The sequence below is a fragment of the Anopheles aquasalis genome, chromosome 3 (genome assembly GCF_943734665.1).
Source record: "Anopheles aquasalis chromosome 3, idAnoAquaMG_Q_19, whole genome shotgun sequence".
Lineage (NCBI taxonomy): Eukaryota > Metazoa > Arthropoda > Insecta > Diptera > Culicidae > Anopheles > Anopheles aquasalis.
In genome coordinates, this window is record NC_064878.1 from 39,659,064 (window position 1) to 39,677,616 (window position 18,553).

The 18,553-nt window shown below is 46.7% G+C and overlaps 1 protein-coding gene and 1 non-coding gene across 2 annotated transcripts in view; both read right to left on the reverse strand.

Moving 5' to 3' along the window:
- The window catches only part of LOC126577435 (lysosome membrane protein 2), a 42,481-nt gene that overhangs the window by 4,562 nt on the left and 19,366 nt on the right, over nucleotides 1-18,553 (reverse strand). The window contains exons 2-6 of the mRNA XM_050239056.1: nucleotides 13,862-14,171; nucleotides 4,359-4,447; nucleotides 4,111-4,268; nucleotides 2,890-3,028; nucleotides 2,603-2,809 (exon numbers count right to left, since the gene is read on the reverse strand). Of these exons, the coding sequence (XP_050095013.1) occupies nucleotides 2,603-2,809; nucleotides 2,890-3,028; nucleotides 4,111-4,268; nucleotides 4,359-4,447; nucleotides 13,862-13,985 (717 nt within the window). The 5' untranslated portion in view covers nucleotides 13,986-14,171. The remainder of the gene's footprint in view (nucleotides 1-2,602; nucleotides 2,810-2,889; nucleotides 3,029-4,110; nucleotides 4,269-4,358; nucleotides 4,448-13,861; nucleotides 14,172-18,553) is intronic.
- On the reverse strand, nucleotides 13,420-13,581 carry LOC126579370 (U12 minor spliceosomal RNA). The gene has a single exon (XR_007608439.1). It is a non-coding gene; the product is annotated as a U12 minor spliceosomal RNA (small nuclear RNA).

The window sequence follows — 18,553 nt, forward strand, 5'->3', positions numbered from 1 at the left end:
TTTAAGTTATTCAAACCTTTTACAGCAATTACAACCGATCATCACTGAACGATTCAGGGTGATCGTTCAATCGTTCTTTAATGTGAAGATAGCAAATTGTAGGTAAGATGAAAAATGGTTGCATTGCAACATAGTATTGGGTGTATAACATAAATTTTTCAAAATTTGGCTTAACAAAAACCATTTATTTAAAAAACAGAACATTCATCATCTATGAACTATGCATATATTAAATAACATCCATTAAAATATGCTCATAAAAAATATGCACTTATTTTTTGGGTCGTGACAAATTTAAACAAACAAACGATTATTTCTTTGATTGATTTCTTCAAAGAAAGAATATTATTAAACTTCACAACCAAATCTCACTCGAGAAAAAAATATTATATAGTCAATATTATGAACACTCACTTATTTCGTTTTAAAGGTATTTAGTTATACTTTAAAACGACGTAACACATGGAACTCCAAACCTTCAACAATCGAAATGGCACCATTTTTTAATAGAATCGAAAGAACTAAGTTCGTTAGACCTAATATTTAATCATCATTACAATGTTGTAGAGTAGAATAATTCTCTTCCAAAGAAAGGCATTCGTATGTTATTGGTCAAGATTACTCTTCTCTTGGCCTCTACCACCCGTAAGTTGTAATTTATTGTCATCATTACTTCCTGGACCATTCGTTAGTCCTTCGTTTGACGGGATTAATGCTCACCAACATGATCGCCAATGGGTATGAATGTGCCCCTAACGATTATTATTTGAGATCCATCGATCGACTAGACAGTAATGGTTCTAGTATCTGCTACCTGAGATCATATCGATATCCATTTCCATACCGTTCCTTGCTCATCCTTGTCACATCGTCATGAGTGCCAAGGTCAACAAGCAGCTCACAGGAAGCGGGCGGATATCGGTTTTGAAGTTAGAGTTCAATGTTGCAGCCATCGCTCAAGACGCCTCATACAAGCGGACTCCATGGCGATCGTAAAAAGGGTGGGACGCTCCCCCCCCCCCGGCACCAGTTGGAGGAGATGCTTGTAATGATGTGCTACTGCCGCGGGTTCATGTTGTAATCAATAATTGCTACTTGTTCTTCCTGTGTAAAGCGTTGGTCAGGGCCATGATCGCCGGTACATTGCCGGTTTCGCAGGATCATCCCATCAAAGACGACTCTCTCGGAAGGCCCTCGGTCACTGGCACGCTTGATCCCTCGATGGCGGATACAATGTATAGCGCAGCTAAAGCGCCGCTCATAGAATTTGCGCACAGCCAGAATTCTCACCGCGTGCGTTGAGCTATGTAACGCTACAAGCAGCTTCACACGTACGCTTAAAAGGTATCAATTATCAGGGCCCAGCGTTTGTCCAGCAAACCCCGGCAGCCGCCTCATTTCAAAACTCGATCAAACGCCACGCACCCCGTTGTCGATTGCCAAGCAAACAAATCCAACTTTCCTCCGGGCAGCAGCAGCAGCTATTGCTACAAACCCCCCCCCCCCCCTCGCTTCGGTTGTTGTCGAACAAAGCAAATTAGCATCGCAATCAGCAACGTGCGAGAGGTGGGGAGGTGTGTTGTGTGGTATGCGAAGCATTAATTAATGCCCAGAAGGCAACGTTTGATCCATTACCACGCGTGGCGCACCGTGCTGCGTGCTCCGAAGCTGCGTACAAGAAGCTGGCACCGTTCTATGGCTAAACAAATGGCCGCTCCAGCTACCAACAATCAACACAAACAAACACACACGTGCATTAAGGCATTCGTGGTAGGTGTGAACGGGAAAACGCGGAAATCCGCACCATGGCGCCAACGAGGATCGGCTTCAGACATGGCGCTCGTTCGTTGGATGAAAAGCCCTCGATCGAAGTGTAGAAAGAGAGAGAGAGAGAGGGGCCTGGCGAGCGATGAAGATCGTAAAGATGGTTAGCTTATTGGTCGAGCGTCCAAGGTTCTAGGCGACCAGGTGCGGAAGAATGATGATGATGATGATGATGTAGTGCATGATGATGACGGAAAGTGAAGGAAAAGGAAGATAGAACGATGGTAGCAGAGATGTGATAATGGGGAAAAGGGGCGAGCTGAAAATGATGTCGAAAGAGGCCGATCGCAGCGATCGCGCAATCGATCAACGATGAGTGCGATATGTTCGATGCTCTGTCGATGATGGTGGTGATGATGAAGAAGGTGGTGGTGGTGATGGTGGTGATGATGATGATCGTGAGTAGAAGAGGTACCTGAGAGGCCAGATCGCTCTCTCTCTGAAATGAATCCAAATTAATTAAAGAAAAAAGCAATAGATCGGTGCACAATCGGTCTCGGTCGTATAAATGGTATAAAAAAGCGGCTGATGGCGTACTATCGTCTAACATTGGTTAGCACACTACGCTAGCACCTGTCTAGTCGAATTGTGGTTATGAAGAAGCATCTGCATGCTACATGCTACGCTACACTACACTAAATGGTCACCCGTCGATGTCGATGTCGAGGCCGATGATGGTTTGAAATGCTTCGAATGATTCGATGAATGCCAACTGAAGATACTAGATCGAACAAACGAACAAACAAACGAACATGCACTAGTGCTAATTTCTACTCACCCCATTCAGTAGACCCATCTTCTCGAGCGGGCGTCGGTTGCGAGGGTAGAACCGGTGAGCCAGACTGACGAGTCGATCATCGTACCCGAACACCAGCTCGTCGGCCGTCAGCGACACGAACATGTCCTGCTTGCCCATCAGCGTCAGCGCCACCGAGATCGCCTTGGCTGCGACGAAGTGTAAGTACTTGCTTTGCGTGGAGATGGTCTGGAGAGGAAACAATCGTGGCGCTTAGTATCGCGGGCGAGCGCGCTCGTCTACTCGAAGCTCAGCGACAATATACGTACCAGCAGCGGAATGTTGGGTGTCGTGATGCGCACGTTCTTGTCCACGCTCAGCTCGGGCACAAAGTGTAGAATCTTTTTGTGCTGGTAGGTGACGGTGTGATTGTCGTGGAACTTGATGTTCACTTTCTCCATATCCTCCCTGTTTGAGAAGACGAGAAAAGAAGGAGGAGAAAAAGTCGTTTAAAAGGATTTGCTGCATTGTTCCTGATCATCAAGAGTTGGGGCTGCGCATCCCCCCCGGTGATCGTCCTACGCGTCCTACGCATCCTCATAGAAGACCAGACGGCCATGATCTTCTGTGGCGGTACTCCGCTCCATCGGAACTTGCCCCTCCGCCCGTTCGGGGTGTGTACGTCTTGCTAGAGGCAATCAGCGAATACCACCAGCCCCTCACTGCTCCCGACACCGCACAGCGGTTCGATTGCTCGCAATTACTTGTCTAATAAACTCTAAGCCGCATCTGCGTGACTTCGCGCACAGCAGTCATCAGCCGCACCGCACAAACTCGTCGTACTTGAACGTGGCCTGGTCGTTGATGGATACATTGAACCGCTGAACTCAACACTGTTCATTGCATTGGACTTGGTACCAACCTGACCCTGACAACTAACTAACGCTAACGCTTAGCCGCGAGCAACGCGAGATGCCGATCAACCACCAATGAACCTTCCCCATTTCGGAAGCGATGCCAGGGTGTGGGATTCGGTAGAGGTTCTTGACGTTTACATAATCTGGCCAACTATCTTACACAGTCCCCCTCTCCCCGGGTCATTAGCACGCACAGTGAGTTGCACGTGGCGTTCACACTCATCCGGGAGCTCCGAGAGAGGACCGAGCCTGTCTCCGGGGCGAGACATTTTCTTTGGAGCTCCGCGGCAGTGCATGATGATCGACATTATAGCTTCCACTCGCCCTCATCGGGATTGGCGCTAATTGCGATGAGATAGGGCAATTTGAGTGCTCCGATGTCCGACGTAACAATCAAGTGGGGAAGTCCCGGTCAGATGGGCGAGAATTGTGCTCAGGCATGAGCGGAAATAAAACGTGATTTGTTAAGGAGAAGCCATTTGAAGCTGTGGAATTGATTCGCTGTCAGCACTTGATCGGGCTGATTCCAGGAAAGTGGCATTCTCGGGATACCCACGGGAACTCGGATGCGGATTTTTAAAAGCAGACCAAGCGCTGGCGCTAGAACTTGTGCGGCTTGTAGGGGAGACTTACCGGTACACAAACGGTCCTACTTCAACTAGTTTTGGCTTTTCACCGGCGAGAAACTTTTCCGGATTCGTTACGTTAAATATGTACACCTTAGTTAGCCTAGTCACGCCCGGGCGCTGCCAGTAGTGGTAGCTGATCGAGCCGTTCCACAGCCTTAGGTTCTGGAAGTGAAGACAAGGCGAGAGATTAGTGGCGTAGAATGCGAATACTCGAAGCAGAGCTCAAGCCGTGTCGCTGACGATGAACCTTACCTTCATAATGAAGATGTTAACCAAAGGAACGGAGGACAGCACGACACCGGTGATAAGAGTCACGATGCCGAAGATAATTACCGGAAGATCTGGAAGCAAGACACGGAAAGTGAGCGTTAGAGGAGAGGTTGGGATGGGTATTTGTGAGATAATTCGACTAATTGCCAACAACTACTTCTTCTAATAATTAAAGTATTCTTTTAATGGCCTTGTGGCTCTTCCTTTTGCCTGTAGTGATGAATGATCGTTTGGAGTTACAGGAACTAAATTAATCAGCCTCCAAGGAAACTCCTCCACCCGGCATCAATCTGTCTCCATCCTAATTTGTTTGCTTGTTGGAATTGATTTCAATATTTTTAAGTAACACAAAACAGCGACGAAACAATCCTATTACTTCAGCTCCCCTGCTACACGTTTGTCAAATCCGTTGGCAGCACGATGAAGAACATTAATCAATGGGTCACGGTAGCCATCTGACCGACCTCCAACAGTGATCACCCAGCAGTGGTCAACACGTCTCTCTATCTCTCTATTGCGACCCCCAAGCTCCCGGTGGGGCATGCAAAGTGATTGATGAGGGCGGCCACAGCTCCACCTTTTCGGTTTTCTCGGTTTTGAATCACCGCTCTTGTGCTCCAGCGGACGGCCGGGCATGCAATTGTGCAAGAAAGCAAGTCATCATCACCTCCGCCTGGGAAGGGGTTGAGGCCATTTGATGACACAGAGGGGGGGCTGTGTTCACCCTCATTGGGACAATTTAATTACCGAGCATGGTAAACCGCAACGAGACCGACCGACGACGTAGGTAAGACGGGCGGGATGCGGAACTCCAGGAAGCTGACCAAATCAGCGACGAAATCCCATAAACCACTCAGAGTAGATGTGCAGCACCAGCTGGTGGTGGTGGTGGTGCTGCAGCTGCAATCGATAAGTGCACCACGAGAGTATGCTGCAGCGTGGCTAGTTGTTAGGAGCAAGGACAACCCATGTACGGTCCGGTATTTCCCACGCTCTCCAGCTTAGAAGGGTAGCCCTCGAGGGGTATGATTCCGAGCCGCAACGAGTGGGCAACGAAACAATTTATGAGATGAGCCTTAAAGCTCTTTTAAGGGATCGGAATGGGAGAACTTATGTTTTAGTACACGGAGTGGAAGCGGAAGGTATTCTCGTGTGGTTGACCAGAGGGAGTTGCAGTCATTTGTTGATTACTGCACTGTCGTTACGTTAGTACGGTACATATCTTTTCATTCCAGCTGTTGATTGATTAATGTTTCCTCTTAGCATACAAGCAGTTCTTTAATATTTCTATTCGTTTTAAAGACTGCGTGTTGAGTTTTCCATATCTTCATCAGATATCAATTGTCAAAGGCCTTTTGTGTATTTATTATTGGGTTGGAATGCTTAAATTTGAATTAATTTTAAACGTTGCTTGTAAATAGCTGCATGTTTTTAACCACAGTTTAGCGTCATCATGTTAAAGTAACATGTTGTAAAGATGCTTTGACATGTTCCATTATGTGATTCATATGCAGTATTACATTAAGGGAAAGCTAAGGCATTTAATATTTTTGTGGCATACTTTTTTTTACATTTTTTCATCAATGCTGAGCCTTTAAAGAGTATTGTCTATTTTTTTTTTTGTTAAATTCAAGCAAAACTGACAAAGCAACGATTTTTGAAAAATCCTCACTTCGTACAAGGCTCAATACAGCTAGCTACTTCGAAGCGCATTTCCTAACGTTTGCAAAGTCGGTGCCCATCGTAGCATAAAAAACTATTGAATCGATCAATTTGTAGTTTTGAACACATAATCTCCACAATATTTGCCGATAAGACCCGTCGAGTCTTCCTAAAAATTGTTGATACTTTTTCCTTAAATAATTATGCAACACTAATTTTCTTATGAAAAATCGTGAAAACCATCATTTTTGGATGAAGTGTTTATCAAATCTTCCTCAAAATACGACCAAATATACTTGAAAAGTTGTAGTTAATTATGTCATGGGTTAAAACAGGTGTAGGTAGATAGTGTTCTACAAACAAATCGTTAAAAATGATCTATTTCTGTTTCGAATCAAAAGACTTGCTCGTCTAAGCGACGAACCCGGTTTTTCAACTTGAACAATCTGCAGAAAATACATAAATTAAAAATAAAAGAAAAACTCAACGTGGTTACCTGGATAAACTAATCATCTACGAAAAAGAAAATTGATTTGCATAGTTCAGCTGACCCATCACACGGCTACGATGGGCACCGAAGAAATTGCATTTTTGCAGACACCCCTTTCTAAAATTGATGCCATGGATGAAATTTTTAACAAATCTTCTCCAAACTACAGCCAAATATTCTTGTAAACTTGTAGTTTAATATGACATTCACTTCAAAAAAATAAAGTTGAATGGTTTCTTTACAAAAAATGGTTAGGAATGGACTTTTTCTTAACTCGAATCAACCTTAGCCCCCGCTTAATTACATTTTGCTGGTTTTTTATAGCTTTCATTTAACTTCATAAATTCATAAATGTTACAGGAACACACACAATCGATCGATTGATCGATCACAATCGATTTTCCGTTACAGATACAGTCTATTCTAGCCAACATCCTGAACAATGTACCATTCTTGTCTTCCATGCCATCCAATGTGAAGCAGCAAAATTATGCATTCCTCTCCCATTCTAAACGTTTATCGGGGTACCCCTGTGCCCTTGATCGGGTGTTGTAGGGCATGTTCTTCCACAGGGCATGCTAATGATCGGTTTCACCTCACCCAGATCTCCTTGTGAGCAGCAGCAAGCCACCGAGCCGATTACGGAAGTGACCTGTGGTAGGCACGGTGGCTAATTATCGCATCGCAGAAAGGTGAAAAGCAAACGAACGAACGAATCGCCCTACTGGTACGATACGGCCACCCACAACAAGCGACCAGTTGGTGACTGGTTTTCAACCTCACGGAGTCACGGAGTGCCGTTAGTGTGGCCGGCGGGTTTGTTTTCCCTTTTCGCAAAAGGTCCCAGTCAGTCAGTGCCGCGTCGCTCGAAGGTTGACCTCACGCCAGCGCAAAATGGGAGACCAACCGGCTGCTTGATCAATGTGATCGCGGCGCGTTCCTGCTTCGTGGCGAACCTGACCTGCAACGGTGCAGACCCTATAATCAGGTCGCCCTAGTTGCCATCACATGGAGCACAGCGTGCGTGGTCAGGAAGGGCCCGCTGTGTGGCCTTGCAAGGGCCACGTGTTTGCTAACGGGTTCCGTCGTTGTCGTCGTGGTTGTTCGCTTTTCTTGATCCCGTTGCAACATCGCCATGCGGATGCTGGTGCACGCCTCTTGTCACGCAGCGATATGGAGTGATGGTGGCCCACCGAAATGTCGATTGCGAAAGCAGTTGCATTACACTTCGAACACTTTCCGTTGCACTTTTGCCCTCCCCGGTCGGGCGTACCAATGGGGGTGACCATTAGATGTGCAATGGTTTAATTGAATAATAATTACATCACCCAGCATCGAATGCGAGGCCAACGAGACTCACCGGTACTCTCCGAATCGGTTTCGGTTTCAACCCTCGCCAGCATTCAATCTGATGTTTATACTACTCCTCCGATCGGGATATTGGTCTGGTGTTTGCGTGTCCACACAGCTGACATGGCATTTGGCCTGATGGTGGTGATGGTGTTGAGTCGCACGATTCGCAACTTCTGCGTGGTAGGACCCCAAACAGGTATTTGGCAAAACGTACAAGCCTGGTAGGCAGTCCGGTTCGGCAGCACCAGCAGCCGAAGCAGCAACAGGATTTTTGGTTATATAATCGGAAACCAACTATTTATGATCTACCAACCTCGGGAGCTCGCGTACACGCGAGGGTGTTGGGAAGGTGGCAGAAGAGTGGAGTTAAAAGGCAAACAAGAACAAACGCACCGGTCCGCAGCGTAAGATCGTCGTGTGATCGGCCCCCCCCGTATAGCGCACTGACCGTCAACAACAGATCAACAGCGAGACTTTTTCCTTTTCTATCGAACTCGGGAGACTCGGGTGCTTTTAAGGAGCTCGGAGCTCGGTGTAAAGTAGGTCAACAGGTAGGTGACATTGCGTTCTTCAAGGAGTTGCACGGAGTTGGAATTTTGGTTCAACTGGATTGGACTGTTTGTTGGTTGAGTTCGGTGTGGTCTGAATTCATCGCAAATGATCTGGGATAACAGTTGCACCTCTAATTAAACACCAGGTAGTTTAATTCATATTCAGCTTCGCTTACGCATAACATATTGTCGTTTACGTACAGTATTGGTCGATAAGATAGCAGCGCTATGCAAACTTACATCCTGTACTAGCTCAAATTCTTTTTAATCCAACTTTAATGCTGGTTTTTGGGAGTATTGAAGTGTGGAGAAGCCGTTTTGGCATTACTTGTTATTATTCATCAATGAATTCCTCCCCGAAAACTAGTAAATTGGACATCATAATAAGGATGTCCAACGGTTATCAAGAACTACAAACACGCTGTGTAATTTTAAGAACTACCAAAACCAGATCTGAGTAATCCACAGAAAATCCAACAAATTCTGCACCAAATACAATTTTTCAAAATAATTCTTTTCCATTGGATTCGTTGAGTATGTTAGAGAGCAGCCAGAGTGAGCAATTGATTGGATTTTTTTAAACATATATAAGGACGGACGAGCCGTATGTTTAATTGATTGGATTGAATTGAATTAAATAATGTACCCAATTTTAAGAGCAACGCAACAAGGTATTTAAAAAAATACCATAACGGATTCTCCACACTCCGATACTCCCAAAAAGATGCATTCAAGATGGATTAAAAACAAATTTGAGCGAGTACAGGATGTAAGTTTGCATAATGTACTAGTGCTGCTATTTCAACGACCAATACTGTCACCTTAACGGTGCAATATGTTCTAAAAAAGCAACAAAAAAGAATATAATCACTTCGAGGCAATCGTTAACGCCCTCCAGGAATAGACACCTAATTCTAAGGACATAATTACGGCTGCCCCTAGGTGTCACAACGATCAGGCGTGTTAGCGACAGGCGCAGTTGCAATCCGTGGCTTGTTTGTTGACCTACTGCCTCACTGGAGAACGGGCAGTCAACGACAACGCCAACAGGTAATTTCTTCATTCATCCCAGCCCGCCGGCCGTACTGCAGACCATGCCGGGCGCAGACTGACCAACCTCAACCGGCCCCGTATGGCACCTCGACGACGATCCCTTTTACAAACGCGTCGTTGCCTTGTCGTCGTGGCCCGAAAGCAGGTTGGTGTGCCAGACCCGGCCAGGCCAACTATCTTTCTCCTTGAACGGTGTCAAGTTAAGGCTCACGGATCACCCCACATCGCCTGCGTGTGGGGATTGGCAAACGGATAATGTTGCTGCCGGGGAAAGGGGGGGGGGGGGATAGAGTGCAGCAGGTCTGTGTAGCGTGTGTAATGCCAACGGAGTGCAGCCAGCGGAGTGATCGTCTGCGTGTGTGCAACAGCACACCGATCGGGTGTTGATCGTAAGGCGTTATGTAAGCAATTGGCGTCGATCGGCAGGGCACTAGGCCAAATGGCGAATCGCCAATGTGTACTGCCGCTGCTGCTGCTCCTGCAATCTTAGAAGCTGTGCCTGTGCTTCTCTCTCTCTCTAGCTCTCAGCTGACCGGTTTATGGGTTCACGCGGCGGTATATTGCTTAAGAACTTCCCGGCGTCGCTTGACGCTGTTTTCGATGCTCTCCGGTCGTCCACCCTCCGGTCGATCCTGGGGCGAAGGGTTATGCGATGCAGTTTTCACACGCCAAGCTCATTGCCTCACAACCCAGTGGACTTATTGGCCTCGCGATTGTATGGAGTGCAAACTTTTATCAATTAAGGATTGCTTTGGGTGATCGGTTAGGAGTGTAGAAGATCAGCACTCCTCATTTTCCTGATCACAAATCATTTGTTTATTTTCATATTATGATCAACGGGCACTCATGGGTACAAATCATGATCAGATTGGTGACAAATCTTGCCAACTCACTAAGTAAACGATCGCAACAGTTTGTCGTCCTTTCTGGCCATGACGACAGCCGGATTCTGAAATGCGCAAACGACTCTCGGTGATTAGCGTCACATGCGGATGCTCAGTATCCCCTCAATGGTGGTAGTGGTGGTGGATCCCCTCGAACGGAGGAATACCCACGATCGCGCTCTCTCTCTCTCTCTCTTTCCCACTCTCAGCATCTCACCAGCAACTGGTTTTCCGATCGTTTGTTCGGCTGTCCGTGTGCTCGAGCCCGAATCTGCAAATATTTACCCATAAAGTCCATCAGCATTAACAATCGAATTGTGCTGATCGACCACAGTACGCAGAGAGACTTGTTGTGGCTGTGCGCGTGTTTCCAAGCGTGCGATCATCATTAGCGATCATTTGCTCATCCCACCAGCCCAGTTGATGCTGCTCCTGGATTTCAGGATCTTTTTCTTGGGCAAATTAGAAACGCGCACCAGCCGATGAGATCGGATACAGTCGATCACCGTTGCTCGGCGGGAGGTCCTCACTTCGCGTCAGACAGCTCAGTCCACGTCAGAGCACTTGAAGGTCAATCGTATCTTCCGCACACACTAGTGCACCTCAAGTCGGGTAAGTCAATATGGCACGTCAATGGCGGACGGTAAGGCGAGAGAGAAGGAAGAGAAAATGGCCCAAAATATCCGGTAGTACTTTTTGGTACGGTGGAGTCCGGGGGCACTTAAAGGCCATCCCGACGGTGAGCCAAAGCCAGAGCCAGAGAGAGAGAGAGAAAGAGAGAGGGGAGTAGTGTTAATTTAATTTCTGTACCGATCGACTGGAAGGAGGAAACCGAGGATGAGGTAAGGCACCCATACACAGACATATGGTGATTTGATGCTGATTTGATTAGCATTCTCGCCTAGTCATCATCATTGGCATCATTGCGAGATCGATCATGAACCGGTAAGCGGCACCGCGGTGGCGTACCAGAACCATCAGAACGATCTCTGTCTGCGATCGGCCCCTTCTTGATGGTCTTGATCTCCTTTTTCGCCGTGGACAGCCCGCGTTGTGCCAGAGGCATCTGCAGACATCCTTTTTTGTTCCTCCACCAGCACCACCACCAGCAGCACCCCACGGGTCGGATGTAATTGATTAGGGCAACGGAGAACAAAACAGAGAGTGCCGTTGGCCAGACAAAGTAATCGATCCGAAGGTGTGTTGTGTCGAGGTGTTTTTGCGATGAATTTGTGCCGCGAGGGTTAACGACATATGGGAATCGCAAGGCGGGGAGCCAAACTACGGCATTAGGAGTACTCGCGGAGCGCGAGTATGAACGGTGTTGTCTCTTTGTTGATTGCCGCTGATTGCTGCCCTTCTGCTCTGAGTGGTGCTGCTGTTGTACAGGAGGCCATTTGTTGTTTCTTCGTCAGGTTGGTCATTGTGATGTCTTGATCATAGGGCGGCCGGTAGGGCGACGATGAGATCGACTAGCGCGTGGCAAATCACGACGGACAACCACTTAAACGGGGTACGTCGCGCGTACCGTCGTCGTCGTCGTCGTCGTCATTAGGAGGAGCACTTTTTGTACCAATAACACTCAAGGGATTAGAGAGAAAGTGCTAGTAAGGGATTTTTGCGGGAATTAGTTAGGAGGAGTGAGTGGCGCTAGATTGCATTTGGAAACTGGATCGGTAATCAGCTGAGCAATAGATTTACGAACAGGTTTGCTTGCTGTAAGCTGGTGAAAGGGCACAAAGGTTCCTTTCATTAAGATATGCCACATTATTTGAATGTGATTACTGCTAATTTTTATGAGCAATTCATGAGAAAGTTGTTTTCAAAATGGCAGATATTTTTGCATGAAAGTGGTCCAAAAGCTGATGATTCTTTAAGTTAGATTAAACACAGAAACACTGTGCAAAACAACACATAAAAGTGTTGAAATTGAGTCCTGAACAATAAAAAAACGAAAATCAAACACCGAGAACCGGCAAAACAAACAAGCAGCAAGTACCGGCCAAGTCGGATGTTTGCCGACGGATTGACGAAGAAGTACATTGCCCGAGCCGGGTATGGCGTCATGCGCTTTCGCAGCGGGTTTATGATGTTTTACGGTTGGTATAATTCACGTGGGCTTGCCCAGTGCCGGAGATGTTGTAGAATTCACGCCATACACAGATCAAACAACGGAAACTACGCTGGAACAATGACGCCTTTCCACCTTTGGAACCATTCCAATCAAACGGCGGCCAAATGGTTCATCATTTGGATGAAATCATTTGTCGATCTGCTGTGCCTTGGATCTAGGGAATCATTATGTCGCCATCGATCAAACAACGCCACCATTTAGCTTCCCTTTGATTAGCCGAAGTAAACACGATCAGCGGGACTTCCTGTGAGGGGTTTTTTCTATTCTTTTTTCCAAATACTCAAAGTCCACAGCAAGGTTCAGAGTGCATCAGTTGCTTAGTCAATGAAAATTATTTAGTTTAAAGTCCGAAGTAGCAGCGGCAAGGTATTCAACAACAAACATAGCGTACTTTACATTCATTTACCGCAAAGAATCCCCATCAGCGATCATACTGGAGTTGAATATTTAACAAAAAGATAATGCAAATCGGCGAATGGCGACGAGCAAAAGTTACACACTGCTGTCTAGAATAAATAAAGCAATCAATACGCTACAGTTGCATCATGTTCTAGTGCAAAAAACAGTTGGTAAATTAAGCTGCGAGGCCGACGTTGAGTGAGATTTTATGCATACAACGTCCAGCGGTTGATTGCCGCCGCGCAAACAGAACACAGGTCGCCGTAAAAAAAAGATTCCGCCAGTAAATCAAACAAATAAAGTTTCTTATCGAGTTACTTTGTGGGAAACAATTTTGCAAACCACGTTTTTTTTTGCTCCTCGATTCCCTCGTGTTCTTCTCACTTGGGCGCGATAAAGCGCTCTCTTCTCTCGCGAGCGCGCGTGTTGCTGCTATTTCTGTTGCTCTTCGCGTGCACACGCCAAAGTGATGAAAGCATTTAGCACGTTTCGATCGATCGACGGTGTGTCCTAAGGCGAGGTAGATCGTAAGCACCCGAGCCATCCTGCAAAGTAGGCAGGACAGCTCAAGGGACGACCTTTGCCCTCTTCAAAAATTCCAAACTTGCCTGCACCGGAGTGCAAGCAGGCCAAGCGTCACCAAGGCCCGTAATTTTCCTTACTCATTAGTTTAAGGCACGAATTTTCGAAGCGCGCCCGCACCCCTACATATGCTGTTACTGCGCACGCTCCGCTTGCGAGAGAAAAACGGTCGCGGATGCCTGACAAATGTTCAGCTCGCTTGCGACTGTTGTAAGGCTCTGTTGCATACTTTTTTAACTCGTCGTTTTTTGACGATGGAGGCGCATCTCATTTCGTAAAGAAAAGGACGTGAATAATGCTACTAACCCGCATATATTGAATATCATTCAACAAATAACACATTTTGTACATAAATTTCACGAAAACAAAATACTTACTCGTATTGATCTTCGCTCCCTGCGAAATGAGCATCGATAGCGGCGTCCGGCCACCGTCGTTCGGCACAAACAGCGGGTTGTTGACATTTTGTCTGACGCTGAAGACGTTTTTGGGAAATCTCATCGCGGCCGCCGTATGTTTGTGGTCGCACCCTTTTCCGCTCGCTCGCTCGCTGGCCACTACGCGGATTGCACGCGGACAGTCGAAGTTAGTTAGCTACTGGCCGGACCTCGTTCCTCGTGCTGCGTTCCTTGTTTGCGCAAATGTGTGATCAAGGTCACCGTGTCCGCTGCAGTCCTTCGGTGCGTTCTGGTAAAATAAAGAGAGAGAGAGAGATAAAGAAAGATTCCGATGAGTAATCATAGATAAGCGACATGAGATTCATTTTCGAACAAAACAAAAAAAAAGGTTAACATGCGACAGTACTGTTGCCCAGGCAGAAGGAACAAGCCGCTACAAAGGCCGGTTCCTTCCTACACCGAAAACAAGGGGAAACGAGGAAGGGAGTGTCACACCGGGCCGGCACACACAATTCAATGTCAACCGCAATATTGCATAACGCAGACCGACCGACAACCGGAGCGCAAGCGCAAGCACGAACGGACGCACGCCATCCTACAGCAGATTCGACTGCTTTCGCACCTTTTTTTTCAGGTTGAAGTTCCCGGTGTGAGGTGTGAAGCATTAGCTCACCAACCCCTCGCCCTCCTTCCTTTGGAGTAGTATGGGAGAAAGAGAGGGCTTAGTAGTAAGCAACTGCTCTTCCCTGTGGCCTGTGTCAAGCTGCATGCTTCAATAATCAAACGAGGATCACGACCGGAGCGCCCAAGACGCGCGCGCTGATGACCTTGACTGATGGATGCCGTGCCCGGCCCGGTCTGGCCCCGGTACGATCCAAGCCCAGCACCATAACATAACTGACAACAAATGAGTGCGTAAACAAGCACTTCTCCGGCGCAACAGCAAAGTGGATTATAGCGGGACCTGTCACAGACCTCTTCGTTCGTTCGTTCGTTCGTTCGTTCGTGGAGTGATGCCGCCAAAGGTGAACCGACAGCCACACAGCATCACCGTCCGTATGAAGACGTAAAGCTTGGCGCAAATCAAGTGTGATGGACGCTTGTCACGCGGCCGGGGACTCCATCGTCAAGGCTTTCAGTGTCCTTGTGCACCATCTTTGGTGGAGAAATTGATTTTGCGCTCAAAGCAACAGGCGTTGCCCGCTTCGAAATGGCTTAATTCTGTGTTTTTCCTTTTTCTGGAGGCTCTCTCTCTCGTTCGCGTGTTCTGATACGGTGCATGGCGGCCTGGAAGTGTGCTCCTGTCCCGCGGGTACAGGTGCGGGACCGCGTCCGGTGCTGTAATGCATGGACTCTGCCAGGCTAAAGGTCAGGCACTGCACTGCAGCCAGAGATGCATCCGAACGGCACGCAGACCGGTTCACGCAGTGTGAGCACCGAGCCAAACGTGTTCGACCTCACCTTAAGACGGTCTTGTGCACTAGCGAGCGACACTAAGGACGATAATTGCGATGGTAGGATCATAATTTTCAGCGATAACTTTTACAGTTTTATATCCCCCCCACGGACACCCCTCTTTCTCTTCTTCTTCCTTCTTGATGTACACCACGCCCAGCTGGGTCCCTTTTTCTCACCATAACCATTTATAACAATTGCCTCACGCAATGGCGCACTGATAGGGGGGCTCTCCGGGAGCCGGGACTCCAACTCCGTTCGTTCGTACGGGTGGTCGGCCGATGGTCAGCCGAGGATGCTTCGCTTCCTCTTTAGTGGGTTAAGGTGAAAGGTTTTGCTTTCTTCTTTTGCGAAGGAACGCCGAGGATTGTCTAGCCCCCAGCGAAGGACACACCAACCTTCCACGGTGCTGGCGCCAAGCGATCCAACTACAAAGTGCCATTTTGAGCTTGACCGAGACGACCGAGAGAGAGAGAGAGGAGATCCAGGTGCCTCGGTATGGCCAGTCGTTGATCCTCCGACAGCAAGATATGAATCCCCCGCCCTGGAGGGAGTTCTTCGACTCTAGACGTTTCGGCCAGAAGAGCAGAAGATGCGCAAAAACCTGCTGCACTGCTTGCACACCGGCGATCGTCTGTTGTTTCTGGTTAATTAATTAAACTACCTTCTAATGTACAACGCACAGGCCTGGTGGAAAAAGGAAATCAATCCGATACGCAAATTAAAACACACCGTTGGGCTCCGGGATTTTCCCCGTCCCGTATGGGCTTGATTAAATTAAGCGTAGTTAGTTATGGTGGAGTGGGGGAGATTAGCTTAAAAGCTTCCAGAACACCGGATAGCCACTGCGCAATAGCGTTTACGGGTCTGACCTTGTCCGTTGGTGCTCCGTTTGCAAACTTCGCTTCTGGTGTGTTGTGTTTTGAAATTTTCGTCAGGAAGGAGTCACAGCGAGTGGTTTGAGAGTGTTTTTTTGCGTTGTGTGCATATAGCATTACGTAGATAGTACGAAGTGAATCGAAAATAGTGCCCACGGTAGGTCAACTAAGGAAGACGTTAGTGACGGTTTTGATGAGGCGCAATGTCCTTCGGAAGGACACTGACAAAAATAAACGAACGCGAGTAATGGGGTGCATCTAGATTGTTCCATCTTTCCAGATGGGAATTTCAGAATCAAGTGGACTGATCACTTTGTAGTTTTTTGCACTTAAGGCACTTCGCTGTTCACATTTTACATGCTAAGACTTTGTGTGACCGCAAGTAGGTCTTGAGTGCTATGGTAAAAACTATTCAGAGGATTTACTTTTGGGTTAAATCCATTAAATCTTGTAATAGGTTTTTGTGTACACTATAGACTACTTAAACTTATCGAGTTACATCTTAATTAGTTTTAGTTATTCCCTTGTTACTGACCATTGTACCTAGTGTACGATTGAGAAACATGTCAAATATTTCCCGTTTCATAATGTTACTGGAATGAAAACTGTTTCATTCGACGTTCCATCAAAATAATTACTCAATTGCTCTATTACCTAAAATTTCCATGTAAAATCGTATATTAAAACAGACTACTGGTAAATAAGAGATGCAGACATTTGTTCTAGTTCCCTTCTGTTCCTGTTTTCAAGACTCTGAAGATCTGAACTTGCAATGGGGAAATAATCTAAAAAAGATACAATTGAAAAGCCACTGATAAAATTGTTTGTCAAATGATTGGACAACGCGCATTGACGATTTCAAAATTCAAAATTAACCAGCGTTAGCAGCATTGTGGTCTGCATCCTAATGCTGCTAATTGTGTTAGTTATTAATGCTTTACCTATTATTTAGTAAGGCATTTTGCTAATCCATTTTGATACAGGGTGCGCCATCAGGATATATCCTATTTTAAAGTTGAATAACTCTGCCATTTTTCAGTCGATTTTAAAAAACTAAACCAGTTTTATTTAGGTTATTCTATGCCATTTATTGTGCCATACTCAAAATATGATATCGTTCCAATGACCGCCTTCATTCGCGCATACAAAAAGCGGCCTTTTTTCGGGCATTTTGTATTGTTTTGACAGCATTTAGGGAGTTATTTGGCAATTGCAATTCTTTTATTTGCTTTAAGTTGTTTCATAACCTTCAATTTGTTTGCAAAAACCATATTTTTCAAATAGACTCACAGAAAAAAATCCAGCGCCGTCACAAGCGGCGAAGGAGGAAACCACCATTTATTCATCATCCATTGCACGATTGCAGATTCCAGTATTGACCGATTATTTTCAATGTAAAGTGTGACAATTTCAGTCCGCTCTTTTAATGTGAACTGATCCATTATTAAAATGGCATAGACTGAAGTTTCAGAAACTGAGCTATTTGTCCTAATCGGCTGAAAAATCTGCTTCATTTCTGGAAATAATAAAAAAAACATATAATCGAATGCACCCTTTCCTGTGGTGCTAACTGACCCTTTTGCCACTTTTCAACGCAAAGAATGCATCAATATTGATGATAAATGAAGTCAAATTCGCAACCAAAATAGCTACGCAATACCACCATTAGGGCCACCTTTCGTCTAACCTCGTACCACTCGACTAAAACAACACGCCAAACCACGTCGAAGGGCTGCTTAACATTCAATTTTCCCGCCAAACCACTCGATTCCAGCGACTTCCGGTCCGGTGGCCGACGAAACACGAATTCAAGCGGCAAGGCGAGAAGGGTTTGCGATTCGATGCGAAATCCTCGCACAAGAAATCGAACACAAACGCGCAACCCCATTCCGGCCACCGTCTACTCGGAAAGGCCACCTCGGTGGGGATCGTTCGCTGGGCCAGAAGCGGTGGCGATGCACTTTTCACCGTTCATCGGCTGCGTAAGCCTTGGTTTCGGTTTAACCTTTGGTGTCGATGTTGTTCTTGATGCAAGTACCAGTCCGTAGCAGCGCCAGCGAACGATTGCTTAGCAGTGCGTATTGCGTAGCCCCCGCATCGCTGTCCACCTCCCAATCACCCACTTGGAAGGTGGTTTCTAATGCGCCAAACGCATAGACCGCTACCGAGGTGCCGCCGCTTTTTACCGCCTGAGTGCTGAAGGATCCGTCATCGTGGCAAATGGCCGTTGCTTTTAGCCTGACGATGAGGAGAAGGGCTGCAGGGGAACTGGGGAAGTTGGTAGCGACGGTGACCTTTACCGTTTTACGGCCACAGAACGGAGCGCGGAGAGAACGGA